The sequence below is a fragment of the Salvelinus fontinalis genome, chromosome 14 (genome assembly GCF_029448725.1).
Source record: "Salvelinus fontinalis isolate EN_2023a chromosome 14, ASM2944872v1, whole genome shotgun sequence".
Lineage (NCBI taxonomy): Eukaryota > Metazoa > Chordata > Actinopteri > Salmoniformes > Salmonidae > Salvelinus > Salvelinus fontinalis.
In genome coordinates, this window is record NC_074678.1 from 54,604,115 (window position 1) to 54,628,079 (window position 23,965).

The 23,965-nt window shown below is 40.4% G+C and overlaps 2 protein-coding genes and 1 pseudogene across 2 annotated transcripts in view; all 3 read right to left on the minus strand.

Annotated features, from left to right (window-relative positions):
* Positions 1-8,530, minus strand: part of ttll7 (tubulin tyrosine ligase-like family, member 7) — a 190,212-nt gene extending 181,682 nt beyond the window's left edge. Inside the window, exon 1 of the mRNA XM_055862300.1 lies at positions 8,443-8,530. The gene's annotated coding sequence lies outside the window, so the exon portion shown is untranslated. The remainder of the gene's footprint in view (positions 1-8,442) is intronic.
* An 812-nt stretch (positions 8,531-9,342) lies between these two features.
* Positions 9,343-21,436, minus strand: uox (urate oxidase). Its single transcript, XM_055862307.1, has 8 exons — positions 21,328-21,436; positions 18,722-18,934; positions 18,175-18,291; positions 17,756-17,834; positions 14,499-14,685; positions 12,629-12,752; positions 11,704-11,787; positions 9,343-11,431 (listed from the first exon to the last, which is right to left on the minus strand). Exons 1-8 carry the CDS (start codon positions 21,346-21,348, stop codon positions 11,357-11,359), a joined length of 900 nt encoding a protein of 299 aa, XP_055718282.1. The 5' UTR covers positions 21,349-21,436; the 3' UTR covers positions 9,343-11,356.
* On the minus strand, positions 16,450-17,434 carry LOC129811115 (DNA-directed RNA polymerase III subunit RPC7-like; annotated as a pseudogene).
* Positions 21,437-23,965: the final 2,529 nt, after the last annotated feature.

The window sequence follows — 23,965 nt, forward strand, 5'->3', positions numbered from 1 at the left end:
CACCAGATACTGACTGGTTTTCTGATCCACACCCCTACCCTTAAAAAAAAAAACGGTGTCTGTAACCACCAAATCCATATCTGTATTCCCAGTCGTAAAATCCATCAATTAGGTCCTAATGAATTTGTTTCAATGGACTTTTACATTTTTTTTATGTATTGTAAGTTTTTGTTCAGTGTTTCTCAAAATATAGGGAGAAATCTTCCCCAATTCAATTTCCTTAGATTTTTCTCTAGGGTCAGCAGTTGTCCAGGTTGTGACACTTGACATCTCTAACAGTAAATCATTGTCCCTGACCATTTTGTTTCTATGTTACAACCTGTGTTTACACTTTGCTACTTACAACCATGTCATCCTTACATGATGACCAAACCGGCTCCACGTGTTCACCCATGACTGCGTGGCCAAGCACGCCTCCAACTCAAATGCAGACGACACAACAGTAGTAGGCTTGATCACCAGCGATGACGAGACAGCCTACAGGGAGGAGGTGAGGGCTCTGGGAGTGTGGTGCCAGGAAAATAACCTCTCACTCAACGTCAACAAAACATAGGAGATAATTGTGGACTAAAGGAAACAGCAGCGGGTGCACCCCCTATCTACATCGACGGGGCCGCAGTGGAGAGGCTGGAAAGCTTTACGTTCCTTGGCATACACATCACTGCCAAACTGAAATGGACCACACACAGTGTTGTGAAGGCACAACAGAGCCTCTTCAACCTCAGGAGGCTAAAGAAATTTGGCTTGACACCTAAAACCCTCCATTTTTTTTTTTTTTTTTACAGATACACAATTGAAGCATCCTGTCGGGCTGTATCACCGCCTGGTACGGCACCCGCAACCGCAAGGCTCTCCAGAGGGTGGTGCGGTCTGCCCAACACATTACCAGGGGCAAACTACCCGCCCTCCAGGCCACCAGCAGCACCGGATGTCACAGGAAGGCCAAAAAGCTCATGAAAGACATCACCCACCCGAGCCACTGCCTGTTTACCCCGCTATCATCCAGAAGGCAAGATCAGTACAGGTGCATCAAAGCTGGGATGGAGAGACTGAAAAGCAGCGTCTATCTCAAGGCCATCAGACTGTTAAACAGCCATCACTAGCACATTAGAGGCTGCTGCCTATAGGCATAGACTAGGAATCACTGGCCACTTTAAGGGATCGAACACTAGTCTCTTTAATAATGTTTGCATATCTGGCATCACATGTGTATACACGGTTTTCTATACTATTCTACGGTATCTCATTCACTTAATGGTTACATATCTTGCATTACTCATCTCATATGTATATACTGTTTTTTTCCAATACTATTCTACTGTATCTTAGTCCGTTCCGCTCTGACATCGCTCGTCCATATGTACAGTTGAAGTCAGAAGTTTACATACACTTAAGTTGGAGTCATTAAAACTCATTTTTCAACCACTCCACGGATTTGTTAACAAACTATATTTTTGGCAAGTCGGTTAGGATATCTACTTCGTGCATGACACAAGTATTTTTCCCAACAATATTTTACAGACAGATTATTTCACATAATTCACTGTATCACAATTCAAGTGGGTCAGAAGTTTACAAACACTAAGTTGACTGCCTTTAAACAGCTAGGAAAATTACAGAAAATGATGTCTTTGGCTTTAGAAGCTTCTGATAGGCTAATTGACATCATTTGAGTTAATTGCAGGTGAACCTGTGGATGTATTTCAAAGCCTACCTTCAAACTCAGTGCCTCTTTGCTTGACGTCATGGGAAAATCAAAAAAAATCAGCCAAGTCTGGTTCATCCTTGGGAGCAAGTTCCAAACGCCTGAAGGTACCACGTTCATCTGTACAAAAAATAGTACGCAAGTATAAACACCATGGGACCGGACCACGCAGCCGTCATACTGCTCAGGAAGAAGACACGTTCTGTCTCTTAGAGATGAACGCACGTTGGTGTGAAAAGTACAAATCAATCCCAGAACAACAGCAAAGGACCTTGTGAAGATGCTGGAGGAAACGGGTACAAAAGTATCTATATCCACAGTAAAATGAGTCCTATATTGACATAACCTGAAAGGCCTCTCAGCAAGGAGGAAGCCTGATCTCCAAAACCGCCATAAAAAAGCCAGACTATGGTTTGCAACTGCACATGGGGACAAAGATCGTACTATTTGTAGAAATGTTCTCTGGTCAGATGAAACAAAAATAGAACTGTTTGGCCATAATGCAACAGGTAGCCTAGTGGTTAGAGCATTGGACTTGTAACCGGAAGGTTAAAAATCTGTCGTTCTGCCCCTGAACAAGGCAGTTAACCCACTGTTCCTTTGCCAGCAAGTTTATTTATATAGCCCTTCTTACATCAGCTGATATATCAAAGTGCTGTACAGAAACCCAGCCTAAAACCCCAAACAGCAAGCAATGCAGGTGTAGAAGCACAGTGGCTAGGAAAAACTCCCTAGAAAGGCCAGAACCTATGCGATACCTTTGATTTGACTGAAACCGACACCTTTATGTCAATCACTATTGTGATAATCTTTCAAGAACATGTGAGAAAAAAATCAGAATAAGGGGGAAAAATTGATACTGTTACATGTTTGGAACATCAAATCGCAATACAATCGCAGTATCGAATTGCAATATATATAGAATCGTGAGAATACAATACATATTGTATCGGCACCTATGTATCACAATAATATCATATGATCCCAATTTCCAGCCCTAATGCTGAGATCCCATAGAATCGAACAGTTCCTCCATTAGTCAGAATATTCTGTTGCTATACATTTTTAAACTGCAGCTATCAAAATTGATTAAAACAATTGATGATCAAAATGTATAACCAAAAGTAGATAGTAATGTGTAAAGCAGGTTTGGGATTAATTCCATTTAAATTCCAGTCAATTCAGGAAGTACACTGACATTCCAATTATCCTCAATGTTTTTAACTTCTTATGGCTGGGGGCAGTATTGAGTAGCTTGGATGAATAGGGAGCCCAGAGGTGCCCAGAATAAGCTGCCTGCTACTCAGTCCCATAAGCTAAGATATGCATATTATCAGTATATTTGGATAGAAAACATTTTGAAGTTTCTAAAACTGTTTGAATGATGTCTGTGAGTATAACAGAACTCATATGGCTGGCAAAAACCTGAGAAAAAAATCCAACCAGGAAGTGGGAAATCTGAGGTTTGTAGGTTTTCAACTCTTGGCCTATCGACTACACAGTGGCATATTGGTCATATTGCACTTCCCAAGGCTTCCACTAGATGTCAACAGTCTTTAGAACATTGATTGATGCTTCTACTGTGAAGTGGGGGCTCATAAGGGCTGTTTGAGCCAGGTGTCTGGCAGAGTGCCATGAGCTTGTGACGCTCGTTCACGTGAGAGCGAGCTCTGTTCCATTGCATTTCTACAGACAAAGGAATTCTCTGGTTGGAACATTATTGAAGATTTATGTTAAAAACATCCTAAAGATTGATTCTATACATCGTTTGACATTTTTCTACGGACTGTAATGGAACCTTTTGACTTTTCGTCTGCTCCTAGTGAACGCGCGTCATGAATTTGGATTTGTAAACTGAACGCGCTAACAAAAGGACATAAATTATGAACTTTATCGAACAAATAAAACATTTATTGTGGAACTGGGATTCCTGGGAGTGCATTCTGATGAAGATCATCAAAGGTAAGTGAATACTTTTAATGCTATTTCTGATTTCTGTTGACTACACAACATGGGGGATATCTTTATGGTTGTTTTGGGCTATGAACGCCGTACTCAGATTATTGCATGGTTTGCTTTTTCCGTGAAGTTATTTTGAAATCTGACACAGCGGTTGCATTAAGGAAAAGTTTATCTAAAGTTCCATGTATAATACTTGTATTTTAATCAGCATTTATGATGAGTATTTCTGTAAATTGATGTGGCTCTCTGCAAAATCACCGGATGTTTTCGAGGCACAACATTACTGAACATAACACGCCAATATAAACAAAAACGTTGGGATATAAATATGAACTTTATCGAACAAAACATACATGTATTGTGTAACATGAAGTCCTATGAGTGTCATCTGATGAAGATCATCATATCTCTATTTCTGCTTTTTGTGACTCCTGTCTTTGGCTGGAAAAATGACTGTGTTTTTCTGTGACTTGGCGGTGGCCTAACATAATTGTTTGTGGTGCTTTCGCTGTAAAGCCTTTTTGAAACCGGACACTGTGGTGGGATTAACAACAAGATTACCTTTGAAATGGTATAAGATACTTGTATGTTTGAGACATTTTAATTATAAGATTTCTGTTGTTTGAATTTGGCGCCCTGCACTTTCACTGGCTGTTGTCATATCGATCCCGTTAACGGGATCTCATCCATAAGAAGTTTTAAATAAGGACAATTTGGAATTGGAATTTGGTTTACTTTTTTAATTGACTGGAATATAAATGGAATTGACCCTGGTGTAAAGACACAAATTCAACTTTCAAGCCTTTTGCAAATGCAGTCATTGTCGATTTCTTACCAATGATGTTTAGAGGAATTGTCATAGTATCTGACCAATTTGAGATTACATTGGAATGTGGATACATTTGCAATGTTGTTTCTCTCTCACCACAAACACATTTCAGCATTTTATCTTCAGCAATTCCTCAACGAAATAATCAACTACACTGATCGAGCAAGCACAGCAGGAATATAAGACCAAGGACAAAGAAGAAAAAAGCGCTCGGAGAGATAAGAAAGCCTTTGTCCAGGAACTGGTCAGCGAAACAGAACAAGCTGCAGCAAGAGGAGAACTGTATAAGAGGTAACAACCACACAATGCCAGTCAAAGACAAACAAGGTAAAATGATAACAACTAAAAAGGAACACGCTACAAGATGGGTCCAGCACTTTGAAGAGGTCCTCAACTGGCCAAAGCATAATGACCCAGCAGATCCACCACCATTGGATGACATCCATTGCATTAATACCAGTCCACCAGATGAAGCAGAGGTCAACGCAGCCATAAAGGCTATGAAGAGCGGCAAAGCTCCAGGGATTAACTCTCTGCAGGCTGAGCTTCTTAAAGCTGCTGTCAACACAGCTACCAAGGTGCTGACTGGCGTCTTTTGTAAGATCTGGGAGCACAACGTCATACCACAAGACTGGAGTAATGGCCTTGAATTCAATCTACCAAAGAAAGGAAACCTCAGCGAGTGTGACAACTGGCAAGATACTGTATAACACTCCTCTCCATCCACAGCAGAATCTTCTTCAAAAGGATTGATACGGCTGTCGATGATAAACTCAGGCAAAAACAAGCAGGGTTCCGCAAAGGAAGAGGCTGCATCGTCCAGATCTTCGACCTAGGCAAAATCATTGAGCAGTGCCCCTTTTACATCAGCTTTATTGATTTTAAGAAGCCACTCGGTTGTGTTCACCGTGAGAACTTGTGGAAAATCCTCGGAGCCTTCGGAATACCTCCCAAATATTGTCGACTTTATTGGGAAGTTCTATGAACACTTCGAGCGCAGTGTCATCCTTGATGATTCTCTTACAGAGTCACTTCAGGTTAAGTCTGGTGTAAGACAAGGCTGCATCCTCTCTCCAATCCTTGTTTTGTCACCATCAACTGGATAATACATGAAATAACATCGGACCATGCCTGAGGAATCCAGTAGAACCTCTTTTCACATCTATAGGACATCCACCTCCAGGAAAAGTATAACAGATGCAGCATGTATGCTAAATAGATTGGTGTCCATATCAACATACAGAATACCCAAGTCATGTGCATTAATACACCACCAACACCTCCAATTATCATCCATGGAGAGGCACTTGACATGTCGACAGCTTCACCTACCTTGGAAGCCTCATCAGGATAGACAACAGAGCCAACAAAAGAGATCAACACCCTGCTGAACAAAGCCAGAGGTGCATTCAGTAGACTCTGTCCCATCTTGAGCTCAAAATAGCAATGTAAAGTCACTGCTTCTGTATGGTTAGAAGTGCTAGAGGGTAGTCAAAACGGAGATGAGCAAGGTTGAGGCCTTTCATAATGGCTGCCTCCGCAAGATCTCAAACATATTTTGGCCAAATAAGATCTCCAACGAGAACCTGTATTGGACGACGGGCTGCAAGAACATTGCCCTGGATATCAACGTACGCAGGTTCCGTTGGCTTGGTCATGCGCTTAGGATGTCACCAGAAAGGATCCCCAAAGTTGCCCTCAGATGGACACCAACCAGAAAGTGCAAGCAAGGCAGGCCAAAAACTACATGGCGAAGGACAGTGGTGGCTGAGGTGGAAGAGATCGGTCTCTCACGGGACAGGGCCCAAGCTGTGGCCAAAGACCGACTAAGTAGAATAAGAATATTGCTGTCTTATGATCCACCGGGACGAAGAGGACTAAGTAAGTATGTACAAACACATTTTGCCTTTTGCATGATAGTTTTCCAATCAGTCTCATCATGATTAATGGTAATCTTATAGTCTTAAAAATCGTAATTTTATTCTAATTATACTGAACAAAAATATGAACGCAACGTGTAAAGTGTTGGTCCTGTGTTTCATGAGCTGCAATAAAAGATCCCAGAAATTGCTTATTTCTCTCAAGTTTTGTGCAGAAATTTGTTTACACCCTATGTTAGTGAGCATTTCTCCTTTGCCAAGATAATCCATCCACCTGACAGGTGTGGCATATCAAGAAACTGATTAAACAGCATGCCCATTACACAGGTGCACCTTGTGCTGGGGACAATGCCACAGTTGTCTCAAGTTTTTAGGGAGTGTGCAATTGGCATGCGGACTGCAGGAATGTCCACCAGAGTTGTTGCCAGAGAATTTAATGTTAATTCCTTTACCATAAGCCGCCTTCAACTTTGTTTTAGAGTATTTGTCAGTACGTCCAACCGGCCTCACAAGCGCAGACCATGTGTTACAACGCCAGCCCAGAACCTCCACATCCAGCTTCTTCACCTGCAAGATCATTTGAGACCAGCCACCCGGACAACTGATGAAACTGAGGAGTATTTATGTCTGGAATAAAACCCTTTTTTGGGGAAAAACTCATTCTGATTAGCTGGGCCTGGCTCCCTGCCCCTGCCCAGTCATATGAAATCCATAGATTAGGGACTAATGAATTTATTTCAATTGACTGATTTCCTAATATGAACTGTAACTCAGTTGAAATTGTTGCATGTTGCATTTGTATTTTTGTTCAGTGTAGTAATGAATCCTGTTCCCAAAAGGTTCGCTACCTATTATTTTCCTTTTCCTGTCTTTTGGATTCTTTGCGTAAAGTGTGGTCAATGTTGTGATAGTTGTCTGTTCATCGCCTAGCTTTATTAGCTTAGTAGATGCTTTTTTAAAGTTTCTTAAACCTGTCTAGGACTGGGGTGCCGCTAGCGGCACAACCCACCCCACCCCCACTGAAAAGGCAGAGCCGCGAAATTCAAAAAAAATATTTTTTTTAAATATTTAACTTTCACACATTAAAGTCCAATACAGCTAATGAAAGACACAGATCTTGTGAATCCAGCCAACATGTCCGATTTTTAAAATGTTTTACAGGGAAGACACAATATGTAAAGATGTAAATCTATTAGCTAAACACATTAGCATAATCCACCATCTTTTCTTTGTCCACCAACACCAGTAGCTATCACCAATTCGGCTAAACTAAGATATTTATAGCCACTAACCAAGAAAAAAGCTCATCAGATGACAGTCTGATAACATATTTATGGTATAGGATAGGTTTTGTTAGAAAAATGTGCATATTTCAGGTAGATGTCATAGTTTACAATTGCACCCACCGTCACAAATGGACTAGAATAAATACAATGAGCAACGTGTTTACCTAACTACTAATCATCAAACATTTCGTAAAAATACACAGCATACACTAATCGAAAGACACAGATCCTGTGAATACAGACAATATTTCAGATTTTCTAAGTGTCTTACAGCGAAAACACAATAAATCGTTATATTAGCATAGCACATGTGCAAACATTACACCAGCATTGATTCTAGCCAAAGAGAGCGATAACGTAAACATCGCCAAAATATATTAATTTTTTCACTAACCTTCTCAGAATTCTTCAGATGACACTCATGTAACATCACATTACAACATACATATACAGTTTGTTTGAAAATGTGCATATTTAGCCACCAAAATCATGGTTAGACAATGACAAAAGTAGCCCAGCTGGTCAGAAAATGTCCTGCGCCACATTAGACAGTGATCTAGTCGTATACATAAATACTCATAAACGTGACTAAAAAATACAGGGTGGACAGCGATTGATAGACAATTTAATTCTTAATACAATCGCGGAATTACATTTTTTAAATTATCCTTACTTTTCAATACAGTTTGCGCCAAGCGAAGCTACGTCAAACAAGATGGCGTCCTAAGCCATTAACATTTTTCGACAGAAACACGATTTATCATAATAAATTGTTCCTACTTTGAGCTGTTCTTCAATCAGAATCTTGGTCAAAGAATCCTTTCTTGGGTCTAATCGTCTTTTGGTCGAAAGCTGTCCTCTTGCCATGTAGAAATGCCCATTGCGTTCGGCATGAATTGTAAGCGTGCCCAGAGATTCACAGTGTCTCAGAAATAAATGTCCCAAAATCGCACTAAACGGGTATAAATTGCTATAAAACGGTTTAAATTAACTACCTTATGTTTTTAACTCCTATAACGAGTAGAAACATGACCTGAGAAATATTACTGGCTCCACTAATGCTTGGAAAAAGAACGGGTCGGTGCCCACCGTGCGTCCGACGCAGCAGGAAAGGAGTGCCTACCTACACGTGTTTTTCATTTATAGTGGCTGTGATTGCGCAATCCACACCATTCAAATCGTCATCACGTAAAGGCATCCAGGGGAGGACGTAAGCAGTGTCCGTATACTCATAGCAATAACAGTGGCCTTTAAACTGACTCCAGAACAGGGGCCAAAATGTGTGAAATCTGACTCCATGTCAGGGAAATTGCTGTAGAATGAGTTCTGTTCCACTCAGAGACAAAATTTCAACGGCTATAGAAACTATAGACTGTTTTCTATCCAATAATAATAATAATATGCATATTGTACGATCAAGAATTTTGTAGGAAGCCGTTTCAAAAATTACACGATTTCCATAAATAGTGACAACAGCACCCCCTAGCCTCAACAGGTTAAAACAGTGATTGCATCCACAATTGTTGTTTTCATAGCATGTTGGGAGTTAACGTAATCCAATTTATTTGTTAGCCTATACAGTCAGATCTTTCTTTTCAACTCACAGTTCAGACCTGCATGATTATATTGTATTTGCAGATTGATTAGACCTGCTAAAGCATTACTTTTACTCAGTAAAAATGTGGTAGTTGATTTGTTTATTCAACAGCTGTATTTTTTCTGTAGTAGTTAGTTACATTACTTTGATTTTGCCATTTAAACTCCAATTGAAATATGTTGTAGCGGTATTGTTAGAGAGGGGTAAATGCTCTGCACCTGCTAATTATTGCAGGTCTTTCTTTTTGCTACATAGATTTATTATATTTATCAAACATGTTTATTTCAAAGAGTGTGTTGCCATGATTGTGCACTCCTTTTCCTTTGTACATTTATTTATACAGAAATTCCCAATTGAGAACAAGGTCTCTTTTTCAATGGCGCCCTGTGTTACAACAATCCAAACAGTTTAAAGAGATACAATTACATACAGAGCAGAAATTATATACATTTGTTATACAGTTGAAGTCAGAAGTTTACATACGCTTAGGTTGGAGTCATTAAAACTCGTTTTTCAACCACTCAACAAATTTCTTGTTAACAAACTATAGTTTTGTCAAGTCGGTTAGGACATCTACTTTGTTTATGACTCAAGTAATTTTTTCAACAATTGTTTACCGACAGATTACCTCACTTAGAATTCACTGTATCACAATTCCAGTTGGTCAGAAGTGTACATACACTAAGTTGACTGTGCCTTTAAACAGCTTGGAAAATTCCAGAAAATTATGTCATGGGTTTAGAAGCTTCTGATAGGCTAATTGACATCATTTGAGTCAATTGGAGGTGTACCTGTGGATGTATTCCAAGGACTACCTTCCTCACGAAGGAGTAGCGTTCTGTCTCCTAGAGATGAATGTACTTTGGTGTGAAAAGTGCACATCAATCCCAGAACAACAGCAAAGGACCTTGTGAAGATGCTGGAGGAAACGGGTACAAAAGTATCTATATCCACAGTAAAACGAGTCCTATGTCTACATAACCTGAAAGGCCGATCAGCAAGAAAGATGCCACTGCTCCAAAACCGTCATAAAAAAAGCCAAACTATGGCTTGCAAGTGCACATGGGAACAAAGATCGTACTTTTTGGAGAATGTTCTCTGGTTTGATGAAACAAAAATAGAACTGTTTGGCCATAATGACCATTGTTATGTTTGGAGGAAAAAGGGGGAGGCTTGCAAGCCGCAAGCCTTCCCCTTTTTCCTCCAAACATAACAAGAACACCATCCCAACCGGGAAGCACGGTGGTGGCAGCATCATGTTGTGGGGGTGCTTTGCTGCAGGATGGACTGGTGCGCTTCACAAAATAGATGGAATCATGAGGCAGTAAAATTATGTAAAAGAATTGAAGCAATATCTCAAGGAATCAGTCAGGAAGTTAAAGCTTGGTCGTAAATGGGTCTTCCAAATAGACAATGACCCCAAGCATACTTCCAAAGTTGTGGTAAAATGGCTTAAGGAAAACAAAGTCAAGGTATTGGAGTGGCCATCACAAATCCCTGACCTCAATCCTTTAGACAATTTGAAAAAGAGCAAGAAGGCCTACAAACCTCACTCAGTTACACCAGCTCTGTAAGGAGGAATGGGCCAAAATTCACCCAATTTATTGTGGAAGGCTACCCGAAACGTTTGACCTAAGTTAAACAATTTAAAGGCAATGCCACCAAATACTAATTGAGTGTATGTAAACGTCTGACCCACTGGGAATGTGATGAAAGAAATACAAGCTGAAATAAATCATTCTCTCTACTATTATTCTGACATTTCACATTCTTAAAATAAAGTGGTGATCCTAACTGACCTAAAACAGGGATTTTTTTTGAGGATTAAATGCTTTGTACATGTTTTACTTCACTTAACATGTGCCTGGGTAGTGTTCATTAGGGCACGCAATGGAAATACATTTGCAACAGAGAAAAAAGTGGACAAGTTAGTCCTCCCTGTTTCAGTTTGTTTTTCTTTCTGTTTGGTGCCTAATGAACACAGCCTTGTAGATTGATCAGTATGCTGTATTTGGAGAGATCTTAACCGATGGTACATTAATTATCGTTTTCTTCTCACTGTGATTAAAGTCTTTTCGGGTAGCTTTGTGTTCCTTTTCATAGCTTTGCTTGTGGCTTCCTGCGTACTGTGCCCATGATGTTCCCTGAAGGATTGTCCAATGGCAGAAGAACCTTGAAGGAAAAGGCACTGCGTTAACTAGATATTCAACCCACAGTGAGCAACCAGTGGTGATGAAGTTGTTAAATCGTAGAAATGCTGCCAACTGTTGTCGTAATAGTTGTAACACACTTTTTTCAAATCTTTTCCGATATACCATTTAGTGTAAAAAAGGAAGAACGCATAACAAATCATTTTCTGTCTATCTCTTTCTTAAAGGTAGGTCAAGGAAAAGCATTGACTCGAAGCAACAGGCCATCTGAGTATCTCTCCGGTTGCAACTCACTTCGTTGTTGTTGGTGAGACCCATTTTCGTCATGTCAATGGTGAAATAATGTTGGTTAGGCATGACTATCTCAATCTCTTCAATCTGAAACAGACATACACAGGAACACTTAGTGGTTTGAAACAAGGGCCCATATTCTTAAATCGTCTCTGAGTAGGACTGCTGATCTAGGTTTTCCCTTTTTGATCATAATGATTGATATAGCATGGACAGGGGGAGAATCTGATCCCACATCAGAGATTCTTTATGAATAGTTTTATTTATTTGCACCAAGGAAAAACAAGTGATAGACAATACCGCTATTTTTTTTTTAAATACTTGTGCAGGTGTGGTTGGAAGCCAAATAACAAATAAGAAAACCTAATAATTATAAATGTATAAATTAATTGATCAGTAATCACAAAAAATACAAACACTATTTGTTTTGTTTAAAAGTGTGTATGCATGTGTGTGAGTGTGTGAGAGTTAGGCTATATACTGTCCCTAAACTAGAGGAAGAGGGCAGATAGGCTTTATCAGCATGTAGTTTGCACTCTAGCTTCCGTCAGAGTCAGATTAAAGAGACGTTACAAGCCCAAATACAAAATTGACAGTGTTTTCAGACCTCAAAACTAGCCTAATGTCAAGATGACAGATCCCTCGACATCAGTTGTGTAGATCTAGCTATATTCCTAAATGAATGGAAAAGATAAGCCCCCTATATCTACAAATTACACAGTGCTTATATTTTCCATTCCATTTTTGATTGTGGCATATCGTTTACATTGCTATGATCTATAAAACAGATGGCCTAGGACATGAATTTATCTCAACAGAACACTACTACTCTAAAGGTTTGAAAACATCAGACAAACTTTCATTTTGGAGTGGAATGTCCATCATGTTGGACATAAAGTGACTTCTTGTTTATTCTGCGTGAACCTACCTCAGGCACCCTATCCAGGACTATGACCTGTGTGTCGTAGAGGGTTTTCTGCACCGAGGGAGAGTACTCTCCACGATCGTATGGGCCAGCAAACTTCTCAATTATTGTCTCCTTGACAGAGTTCCTGCAAAAAAAGAGTAGAATATTGAATATTTCCCCAAGCTTATCAGTTTGTACATTATTTCACAAGTTAGAGGCGTGCATGGCCACTCAGTCATGGGTGAACAGGGGGTACAGGAGAGGGCTGAGCACACACCCCTGTGGGGCCCCAGTGTTGAGGATCAGCAAAGTGGAGATGCTGTTTCCTACCTTCACCACCCAGGGGCAGCCCGCAGGAAGTCCAGGACCCAGTTGCACAGGGCGGGGTTTAAACCCAGGGCCCCGAGCTTAATGATGAGCTTGGAGGGTACTATGGTGTTGAAGGCTGAGCTATAGTCAATGAACAGCATTCTGACGTAGGTATTCCACTTGTCCAGATGGGATTGGGCAGTGTGCAGTGCGATGGCGATTGCATCGTGTGTGGATCTATTGGGGCGGTAAGCAAATTAAAGTGGGTCTAGGGAGTACAGGAACAATGGTCGACATCTTGGAGCAAGTGCGGATAGCAAACTGGGAAAGGGAGAGATTGAATATGTCCGTAAAAACTCCAGCAAGCTAGTCTGCGCATGCTCTGAAAACGTGGCTAGGGATGCCGTCTGGGCCGGCAGTCCTGCGAGGGTTAACACGCTTAAATGTCTTACTTACGTCGGCCATGGAGAACGAGAGCCCACAGTCCTTGGGAGCGGGCAACGTAGGTGGACTGTCTTATCCTCAAAGCGGGCGAAGAAATTAACACATTTTCTGGTTAAAATCCCCAACTACAGTAAATCGGGATATGGGGTTTCCAGTTTGCATAAAGTCCCATGTAGTTCCTTGAGGGCCGTAGTGGTATCGGCTTGAGGAGGAGTAAACACGGCTGTGACTAAAACCGAAGAGAATTCTCTTGGGAGGTAATACGGTCAGCATTTGATTGTGAGGTATTCTAGGTTGGGTGAACAAAATACATTGAGTTTATGTATGTTATCACAATCACACCATGAATAGTAAATCATGAAACATACACCATCGCCTTTCTTCTTCCCTTTCTTCTTCCTGTCTGCACGATGAACTGAGAACCCAGCTGGCTGTATTGACGGGGACAGTATTTCCCGAGAGTTCTATGATTCCGTGAAACATAGTATGTTACAGTCCCTGATGTCTTTCTGGAAGGAGATCCTCACCCTGAGCTTGTCTACTTTATTGTCCAGAGACTGAACATTAGCGAGTAATATACTCGGAAGCGGTGGATGGTGTGCACGCCTCCTGAATTGGACTAGAAGTCCACTCCAAATACCTCTTCTCCGCCGGTGGCGTCTTGGAGCAGCCTCTGGGGTAAGTTCAATTGCCCTGGGGGGTACAAACAAAGGATCCAATTCGGGAAAGTTGTATTCCTGGTCGCAATGCTGGTTACCGCCGCTCTGATATCCAAAAGTTATTTCCGGCTGTATGTAATAACGCAAAAAACTTTCTGGGTTAATAATGTAAGAAATAACACACAAAAAAACTAAATACTGAATAGGTGCTTAGGAGCTAGAAGCAGAGCTGCCATGTCTATCGGCGCCACCTTGCAGTTTACTGTTGTTTCAAAGTAGATTTGTTTAAGAGTACCAATAATCCCTCTGTGTGACCCTGATTTAGCCCACTGCAGTAAAAGGTTAATCGACAGCTTTGTTTCCAACGTGTATCTGTTTTACATATCACAGGTGTTAGGTCAAGAGTATTATGGGGCACTATGTACAGTATTAATGAACTGAACTGTTCTTTTACACAGGTCATTAACTCAGGGAATTACCATGTGCTGTCAAAGTCGACATTCTGGACCTTGTTATAGCGCCACCTGGCGTAGACAGAGGTACAGAAACACCTGTCCTTGGCCTCCTGTAGAGTGGTGAAGCGGTCTCGGAAGAAGCCCTCGAAGCCAGACTGAGTGGTCTTCAGCACCTTCATGTTTTTCACGCCACTGTGAAGAATAGGGCTCTCTGTGGGGGAATGTTACAGAGGTAAAGACCAGCGTTGTTTAGGGCAAACAACAACGAAAAATGTTTTAAAGCATTTTGCAATGGAAAATGAAAATCCCTGTTTTTCATTTTATTTTCCATGATTGAGTCTTTGAATGAAGAGATTGAGATTAAACTGTCCAGTTTGAGTGTTTGTTGCAGCTCGTTCCAGTCGCTAGCTGCAGCGAACTGAAATGAGGAGCGACCCAGGGATGTGTGTGCTTTGGGGAGCTTTAACAGAATGTGACTGGCAGAACGGGTGTTGTATGTGGAGGATGAGGGCTGCAGTAGATATCGCAGATAGGGGGCGTGAGGCCTAAGAGGGTTTTGTAAATAAGCGTCAACCATTGGTGGCAAATCTGATGGTGGAATGGTAAAGAACATCTAGACGCTCGAGAGCACCCTTACCTGCCGATCTATGAATTCTGGTTAAATGAGTAGTAAACAAACTGTGCACCGTGTTTTTTATATTAATTATTATTATTATTTGAGGCGAGGGCTTATTTTTGTCCTGTTATGCACAAGTATGTAATAGAAATGTGTTTGTTTATCCCAACACCCCCTGAGACACCCACAGGAAGTGGGGTCACAGCCAGGGTCACCATTGTCTAGCGTCCCTAGAACAATTAGTGGCAAGTGCCTTGCACAAGGGCACAGCGACAGATTTTTCAACTTGTCAGCTTTGGGATTGTATCAACCATTCAGTTACTGGCCCAACGCTTTAACCTTGAGGCTCCCTTCCGCCACGTTTAAGTGTTATTAATGTTGTTTGGATGAGAATTTCTCAAAGTCCAACGGTAAGAGAGCAGAAGACTTGGGAGTAAAGAAATAAACAATGCCTTTTTTTAATGCTAGTCATGCAATGGAAAATTTCTGCCCCTAGATTAGGTTTGGATTTCAAGGGTTTTCTTTTCGCCGTGGAGGATCACACTATTCCACTATAAATGGCCCTTTACTTGGCAATGGTGAATAACTTTTTTTGTTTTCTGCATAACCTACGAACTACACACAGTGAACATAAACCACCCCTTGATTTACCTTGGAGTAATATGCCATCTGTTGGCTGATACAAAACACAACTATTTGCTAAGGTTCTTTAAAATGTATTTAGAGAATCAAATTCAACACTTTCACATTTTCAAATCGCATAACAGAAATGTCACATTACAGAAATAAAATATTTAAAATGAACAAAGGTCATTTTTCGATTAGCCTAAGACATTGAAAACTGTAATCAAAACCTTTGTCGTATACACTTAAAAAAAATATTGTTACACCAAGGAACTGTAAAAGATAAAATACATTTCTCTAAAACATGCCTTTACTCTAAAAACCCTAGATCACTGCAATTGCGCATTATTTGTTAATTAAAACCATAAAATCTAGTATTGAAGTTATAAAAGGAAACAATGGCCTGTAAATAAATCAGCTCCCATTACTACCTCAACATAGCTGAAGAAAGGGGAACAGTCAGCATGACTAATTAGTATCTTTGGCACTTTAAACCACCACATACAACAAGCCTGAGTATTCGCTCTAGACATCTTCATTGAGCAACTGTTTCCACCATTCTTTACATGTTTTAGACTATAGCTGTCAAGGCTGAATAGCAGCAACCCTTCAATGTCTGTCATCATGGCCAATGACTCCACAAGTAATTAAAATACTGTAATTGCGTCCACAGGGAGGATTAAATAAGGCCTCCTCTTCTAGTCTATTTAGTGTTATCAGCACTCTTACGGTCTCTCAGTAAGTAGCTTCGTCCATGTTGTCATCGCTGTCCCCTCCAAACTCCTCTCTGTTGATGTAGTCAGTATCCTCTTCAAAGTCTTCCTTGTAGTCCTCTTCCTCTGCCTGTTCTTCTTCCTCGTTTGTCTTCTTTTTCTCCCCGTCTTACTCTTCCTCAGAGTTCGCCGCCTCTTCTTTCTTTCCGAGAGTCTCCAGCTTGGTGAGAATCTCACTCTTTTGCCACAAGAGGTTTCTTTGGTCGTTTAACTTGGAGTGGATGTCTTTTAGCCAGAGGCTTTCTTCACTTTAATGCAAAGCTCTTTAGGCAATCTGCTCCAGTCTGAACTCCACTCAATGGCACTGTCCTTGGGCTCTCCGATCTGGTGCTTATTTATCAGAGTAGCGATCGACATCTCTTTTGGGAGCAGCCCGTCTGATGTAGAAGGGCAGGGTCTTGTTGGTGGCCCTCAGCTCCTGATTCAGAGCCAGCATGTACTCCACCTCCTCTCCTGTATGCAGGGGCACAGGCTGGACTGGCATGGGAAGGAAGAGGGGTGAGGGCTTAAAGGTGGTGGGGGGCATGCTGTCTCCCCTTCCTATGCCCAAGTCCTCCAGGTTGAAGGTCATGTGACCCCTGCCTCTTCCAGCCATGACGATGAGTCTGTAGCTTGTTTACAGACAGCTAGTAACTACTCAGGTAGCTAGCACTCAATGACCACATGGAAGTCCATACAGAATAGGAAAGCTAGTTACAGTAGCTATAGCATTTCACCCTTGCCCTACTGACTGCTGTATGGGCTTGGGTTCTTGAAGGGTTACTTTCACACATGATTACACAAAATAAAATTGCAAGCAAAATATCTAGCTAGCTAGCTGTGATATTTGAACTGCCATCCAGTGACCTCTCCAGAGCAGCATTGTGGTTGTTGTACAGCCAGCTACCTAGCTAGTATTGGCTGGCATTCATGCTAGCTAGCTTAATTGGACAAGTATAGATTGTACCTCCCTGTTTTACTCAGTTTCAGAGCATTTTCTTCGGTTTGGTGCCTAATGAATATGACGTTGCTTTTAGGTTCACCACTCATCATTCAAAGTAAACCTTCATACATTTTAGCTTCATACAGATTTGATAATAAGTTGTTAATGTGCTAAAGGTAGATTCTGATGGTAAGATATCTTTCACATAGCTGTGTTCTAGTATGTAAAGTGATGTTATTAGCTCACTAGTTCTATGTGCTTGAAATAAGACGTTACGGTACTGTGACATTTTCATTCAATCTTGAGTATGTCTGTGACATATCAACTTTGTGTGTGTTTTGCTCACCATTGTGATTCTGTTCGACTTCACAGAAGCGCCAGGATTCAGGGCTGTAGATGAATGCATGTGCATGCTCGACACCATTCTGTGCAAGAAAGATGAGCCTCATTTAAATGCATCACTATTAAATGTCACTTAAGCCATGTAAACTTTTACAGAGTATACACGGGGCTCACATCCGAAAGCGTATCTATATCATAGACATAGACAACTTCCATCTCCCCTCGAAAAGTGTCCCCGCAGAGCTGAAGGGACTGAAGTGTTGGCGGTATGGTGATATCGCAACCTATTTCACACCCCAATAGACTAAATGTTGATTGTACCCTATTGCTTTCACCTATCTAGACCCTTAAGATATATGAGGGCACGTCGTCAAAGAAAGGCTTTGTGTTTTGGATTTTGAATCCAGCCTTACTCTACTGTACCTTCTCCAGTCTCCTCCATGGTGCCTCCTCAATCTTCACATTTACCCTGGTCACATGATTGAAAGCCGTCAGGAAATGTTTGCTGATGTCCATGGCGAACTGCTCTATGGTCAAAACCTAAACAAAAACACAGACTTAGTATCACTGAGGTGTCCTGTATTAAAGTCAATTGGAAAGACATAAATATATGAAATTAGATTTGGCCTATCTTTCCATTTCAAGTGAGACTGATGTATTTTTGTTGAATTTACACAACAGAGTATGACAAATGCTGGCATGGTGGAACCTCTTAGAAAGATTGGCGCTGCAATCAGGCTGGTTCCAGGTTAGAGAAATGCACTCATCTTGACATTAGACCACCCTTTAGGGGTGTCTAACAAACTGATATTGAAGTGAACTATATCACTAAGACATTTTGGCTACCCATTCCATTTGCAGTGCTTTCATTCATTCAGCATTCTGCCGTCTACTTTTCAGATGATCATAGCTGTCTTCCCAAACCTTTAAACTCTTTCTATGTATCTGGTGTGAGTGCACAACCACGTACTCCCTTCAGCTTAGCCAGTGCATGGACAGTGTTCTTGACAGTGTCAGTAGGGATGATGTCCGAGTTGTCACCGGTCAAGTAGTCCTTGCGGGACTTGAGGGTGAGCTCCACATTAGCCGTCAGCTCAGTGATGTAGTGGTGAGTTCCCTCTCGTCTGATATACAGCACCTTGACCAGATTCTTGCCATAGCCGGTCCGCACAAACTCCACATTCTACAGAAACGTCAGAACATTGGGGTTGGTTGCACAAAGTGCTGTGATAATGATAATTATACATTTAATTGATATACCGCTTTTCATTACAAGAAGAATCTCAAAGATGCTTTTAAAACAAAAATGAAGTTGATAGTTCATATTCAGTAGACATTGTAACCAATGTTAACTCAAAACATTTTTGGCACTGAGCAAATTTCAGGTCTGCTGAGCGGAAACTTGAACATTGTAAAAATCTGTGCAACTTCCGACGCACATTTACTGTGAACACTGAGGCTGTACTCGCTTTAGGTCACAGCCAAGTAGGCTGTTGTGACTATTTGATCATACCGTAGACCCACCACAGTGGCCTACCATCAAAGACTTTTGAAAAAAACATGCAGGGCTTGACATTAACCTGTCTATCCACTTGTCCTACAGACAAGGTGACTGAAAATGTTGTGTTGTTTGATACAAGAAACCACTTTACGAAATAAAAATCATTATTATTACCGTACCATTATTAGAGAGAAACAGACAAATTATGCTACCCCCTGCTTATTGGCAACTTAGCTTATTCAAGACTGTCTCAAAATACAACACTTTAAGACATAAAAAGCTCTTTACCTGATTTGCTTTTCAAAGATACTGTAGAAGAAGAAACCACTCCCCCATTGTTGACTAGAAATTAGCTATAACTGGGCTAATAACTCAGTAACTAGCAAAGAATATGAACAAATGTGCACACGTGGCTACAAAGTGCCAGGAACACAGTCCAGTTCAAAGTGAATGGCACCGATCCATATATGGCAATGGCTATTTGCATATAGGCCTACTGCAGCTCTGATTGGTTATGGCGCGCTGGTCTGTGTAGAGTATGGGCCTGAGTCGGGCCTGTCATTGCAATAGAATTGTACTCCAATGCGCTCTGCCTACAAGAAAATGTCTTGCATAGTTAGTTTTGCATACTAAGTTGTGCATAGGTCACTTTGTTTTGGTGTGTTACATTGAAAGTGGCTAATATTGCATTGATTCGAGCATCATTCCCACAGTAGAGTGAAAGGGGAGAACTCTAGAAAGTTGAATGAAGTTCAAGCTCTTGCTTCTTTGTGCTTGCTGATATTTCTTCTGTGTGGCAGTCCAAGGGGAACTGCGCAACTTAGAGGAAACATTGATTGTAACCTATTGCAGCATATCAACAGTGTTACAATTAACTTTTCACCTGTGTATCTATTGTGTAATGGTACTATATCTGCCTTATTACTATGAAAATATGTTGGATGCATACTAATGTTTATCTACAATCTGTCTGAAGACCCTACATTCTAAGAGATAAAAACCAATCTGATATTTGTGGCATATCAACATGTTATACTGTATTGTGTTACATTGGGCCGGACACTCAAGAAATGTTATTCCATTACTGTTAGGGTCTAATTCTCAAAGTGAAAACTCAACGGACACTATGAAAGCTAAAGTTTATTCTTCCCAGAGGGTCAATACAGCTGCATTAGACAAAAACATATTCACACAAGCACTGAAATGTATCCTTTCTCCTATGCTGTCTCCTCCTACACATCTGAACAGCCAATGCATCTCTGTTGCTAGACAGAACCTTAGTGATATCTGTTCTTCCTCACTTCATCTGACCTGACCTCTACCCCAAAGTGCTCACTCCTCCCCAACTCAAGGCTGTCATGGTTATTGATACCAGAGTGTGTCAATTCAACCCCCAGAGTATCCCTGATGTCTAACAATTACATATCCTGATATCATGTAAATATTATACTTTACCCTCTCTCCCTCAGTGACATAACTAATTATATTTCATATTCTCAGAACCCAACACTACTAAATAGTATAGTATAGACTAAAGAAACCGTGTAGGCAACGCTGGTCCTGGAGTGCTGCAGGCATTTCATGCTCTTGATTTAGCCGACCTGGAAGACCAGGTGTGTTTAATTTAGGCAATCACTGAACTGATCAAATAACTAAAGTTGGTCAGGTGTGGTGCCCAGTTGGAACAAAATCCTGCACTAGCTGCGGCACTCCAGGGACAGGGTTGCTTGTATAGACAGTAGAAAGCTATCATAGACAGTAAGAGCTATTTGCACATGAAAATGTTATGGAATACACCTTTAATAAAAATTACATGAATTATGACAATTATTTAAGGCTTGGTAAAAGTTGAATGGATTTAAAATTGGGGATTAACAAATAGTTTTTTTTATGTTGAAAGTAACCACCCTACTGTCAGACAGAGAAAGCGGTTTGGCTCAATGGTCATTGACCCCACACAACAAATACTTAGTATTTATGTTCTGAAGAAATCGAATGGGTCAATGTTAACAAGACAACAAGAATTGCAAACTTGACTTAAGACATACAAACCTAAAAGATAAAAAGTTCTGTACCTGAGTTGAGGTAGTTGCCATGGTGTCTGTGCCTCCTCCAGTCTCCTGATGTCCTGTAGTGTCCTTGTTTGTAGCAAGAGTGGAATTTGGCTATGATGGAGGATTTTGTAAAGAGGGTGGTCTTACCTGTTGTCATTTTAGCAGTTACGCAAGTAACTGTCAGTTGACAAATGTTGTCATATCTTTCAATTATCAACCTGTAAGCATTTGCATTAGAAAAATATATTTCTTTGATAACCCGTGGATTAGAATTCTGATAGTTCTCAAGACTATGTTGAGAGTTATGTCCAAATTTCTTTTTACTAGAAAATGAATGTTTCAATCAGAAACAAAACATGCTTACATCAGATATAGTGCCTTAAGAATGTATTCACACCACTTGACTTTTTCCACATTTTGTTGTGTTACAAAGTAGGATTAAAATGTATTTAATAGTAATTGTTTTGTCAACGATCTACACAAAATACTCTGTCCATGTAGTGGAAAAATTCTAGCATTTGTAAAAAAAAATATATATATATAATTACAAATAGAACACTAATGTATCTTGATGACATAAGTATTCAACCCCCTGAGTCAGTGATACAGCTGTGAGTCTTTCTGTGTAAGTCTTGTTCACATTGGCAGTTTGAAATGACTCATCCATTTTTTTGGGTATATCTGATTAGAATCTGTTCTTTTTCCTGCAGTCTGAGCACCCAAAAAGCATATGGAATCAGATATATACCACCTTCGTAGGTGGTTTGAAGTTGGGTACAATTATGATTCCTGGCCATGTGACTTGTGTCTGAACGATCAAATCTGATGTATTTGTTTTTAGACTGTTATTTGGCACATCTTGTTTCTCTCTAGCTACTCTGTTGACAATTTGACAAGAACATGTGGTAGCTAACTAGCTCGTTTTGAAAGTTAAATCATCATATCCTTTGAGGCTTTAAAAGTGTTCTTATACTATGCTTTTGAACATTCAAAGCAACTGGGAAATGTCCATGTCACCTTAGCTCGCTACATAACTTCTGAGTGATAGGAAGCTCGAGCACCACCACCAATCAGCCTACACCACTGTGCACACACCCGCCATTACTATGACAACTAGCATAGCCATGTCAGCAAATGACTGTTGTCTGAACACACACAAATCAGATTTTGTAACTTATAAACTTGATGTTTGGACAGTCAGTAGTCCAAAACGGATTTGAAAAACAAAACTGATTTGAGCATTAAGGCCTTCAGTGTGAACAAGGTTTAAGACCTTAATTCTTCAATCTCTGTCAAATTAGTTGTTGATCATTGCTAGACAACCATTTTCAGGTCTTGCCATAGATTTCCAAGCAGATTTAAGTCAAACCTGTAACTCAGCCACTCAGAAACATTCACTTTCTTCTTGGTAAGCAACTCCAGTGTAGATTTGACCTTGTGTTTAAGGTTATTGTCCTGCTGAAAGGTGAATTCATCTCAGTCTCTGTGGGAAGTAGACTGAACCAGGCTTTCCTCTAGGATTTTGCCAGTGCTTAGCTCCATTCCGTTTCTTTTTTTTGTCCTTAAAAACTCCTGTTCTTAATGATTACAAGCATACCCATAACATGGTGCAGCCACCACTATGCTTGAAAATATGGAGAGTGGTACTCAGTAATGTGGTCTATTGGATTGGCCCCAAACATAACACTTTTTTATTCAGGACAAAAAGTTAATTGCTTTAGTGCCTTTTTGCAAACAGGATGCATGTTTTGGAATATTTATATTCTGTACAGGCTTTTCACTCTGTCAATTAGGTTAGTATTGTGGAGTAACTAGAGTGTAATTGATCCATCTTCAGTTTTATCCTATCACAGCCATTAAACTCTGTGCAATTCCTGAGCAGTTTGCTTCCTCTCTGCCAATTGAGTCAGGAAGGATGCCTGTATTTTTTTTTGTGAATGGGTGTATTGATATTCCATCCGAAGTGTAATTAATAACTTCACCCATCTACCAATAGGTGCCCTTCTTTGTGAGGCATTGGAACACCTCCCTGGTCTTTGTGGTTGAATCAGTGTTTGAAACTCACTGCTCAACTGAGGGACTTTACAGATAAATGTGTGGGGTACAGAGACGAGGTAGTTATTCAAACTGCATTGTTGGTTAAGGGTTTGTAAGTAAGCATTTCACTGTAAGGTCTACCTACACCTGTTGTATTTGGCGTATGTGACAAATACAATTTGATTTGATTAAACACTTTTTGCACACAGTGGGAGTCCTTGCAACTTGTTAAGTTTAGGAGTACAAATGTACTTATTTAGGCTAGCCATAACAAAGGGGTTGAATACTTATTGACTCAAGACATTTCAGATTTTGATTTTTAATTAATTTTTCAAAAACATAATTCCACTTTGACATTATGGGTAGTGACACATCTCAATTTAATCAGTTTTAAATTCAGGTTGTAACAAAATGTGTAAAAAGTTAAGGGGTGTGAATAGTTTATGAAGGCACGGTATATACTGTATGTATAAGCCCTTTAGCCCTTTATTCCAGCATTAACATCATAGGTTCTAAAGACTCAATGAACTGCACAACGACAACGTCGTAAAATATTTTTCCTGAGAAAAATGTCTAGAACATTCTAATATCCACGGAGGTATTCCCTTTCCAGCAGCTTCTT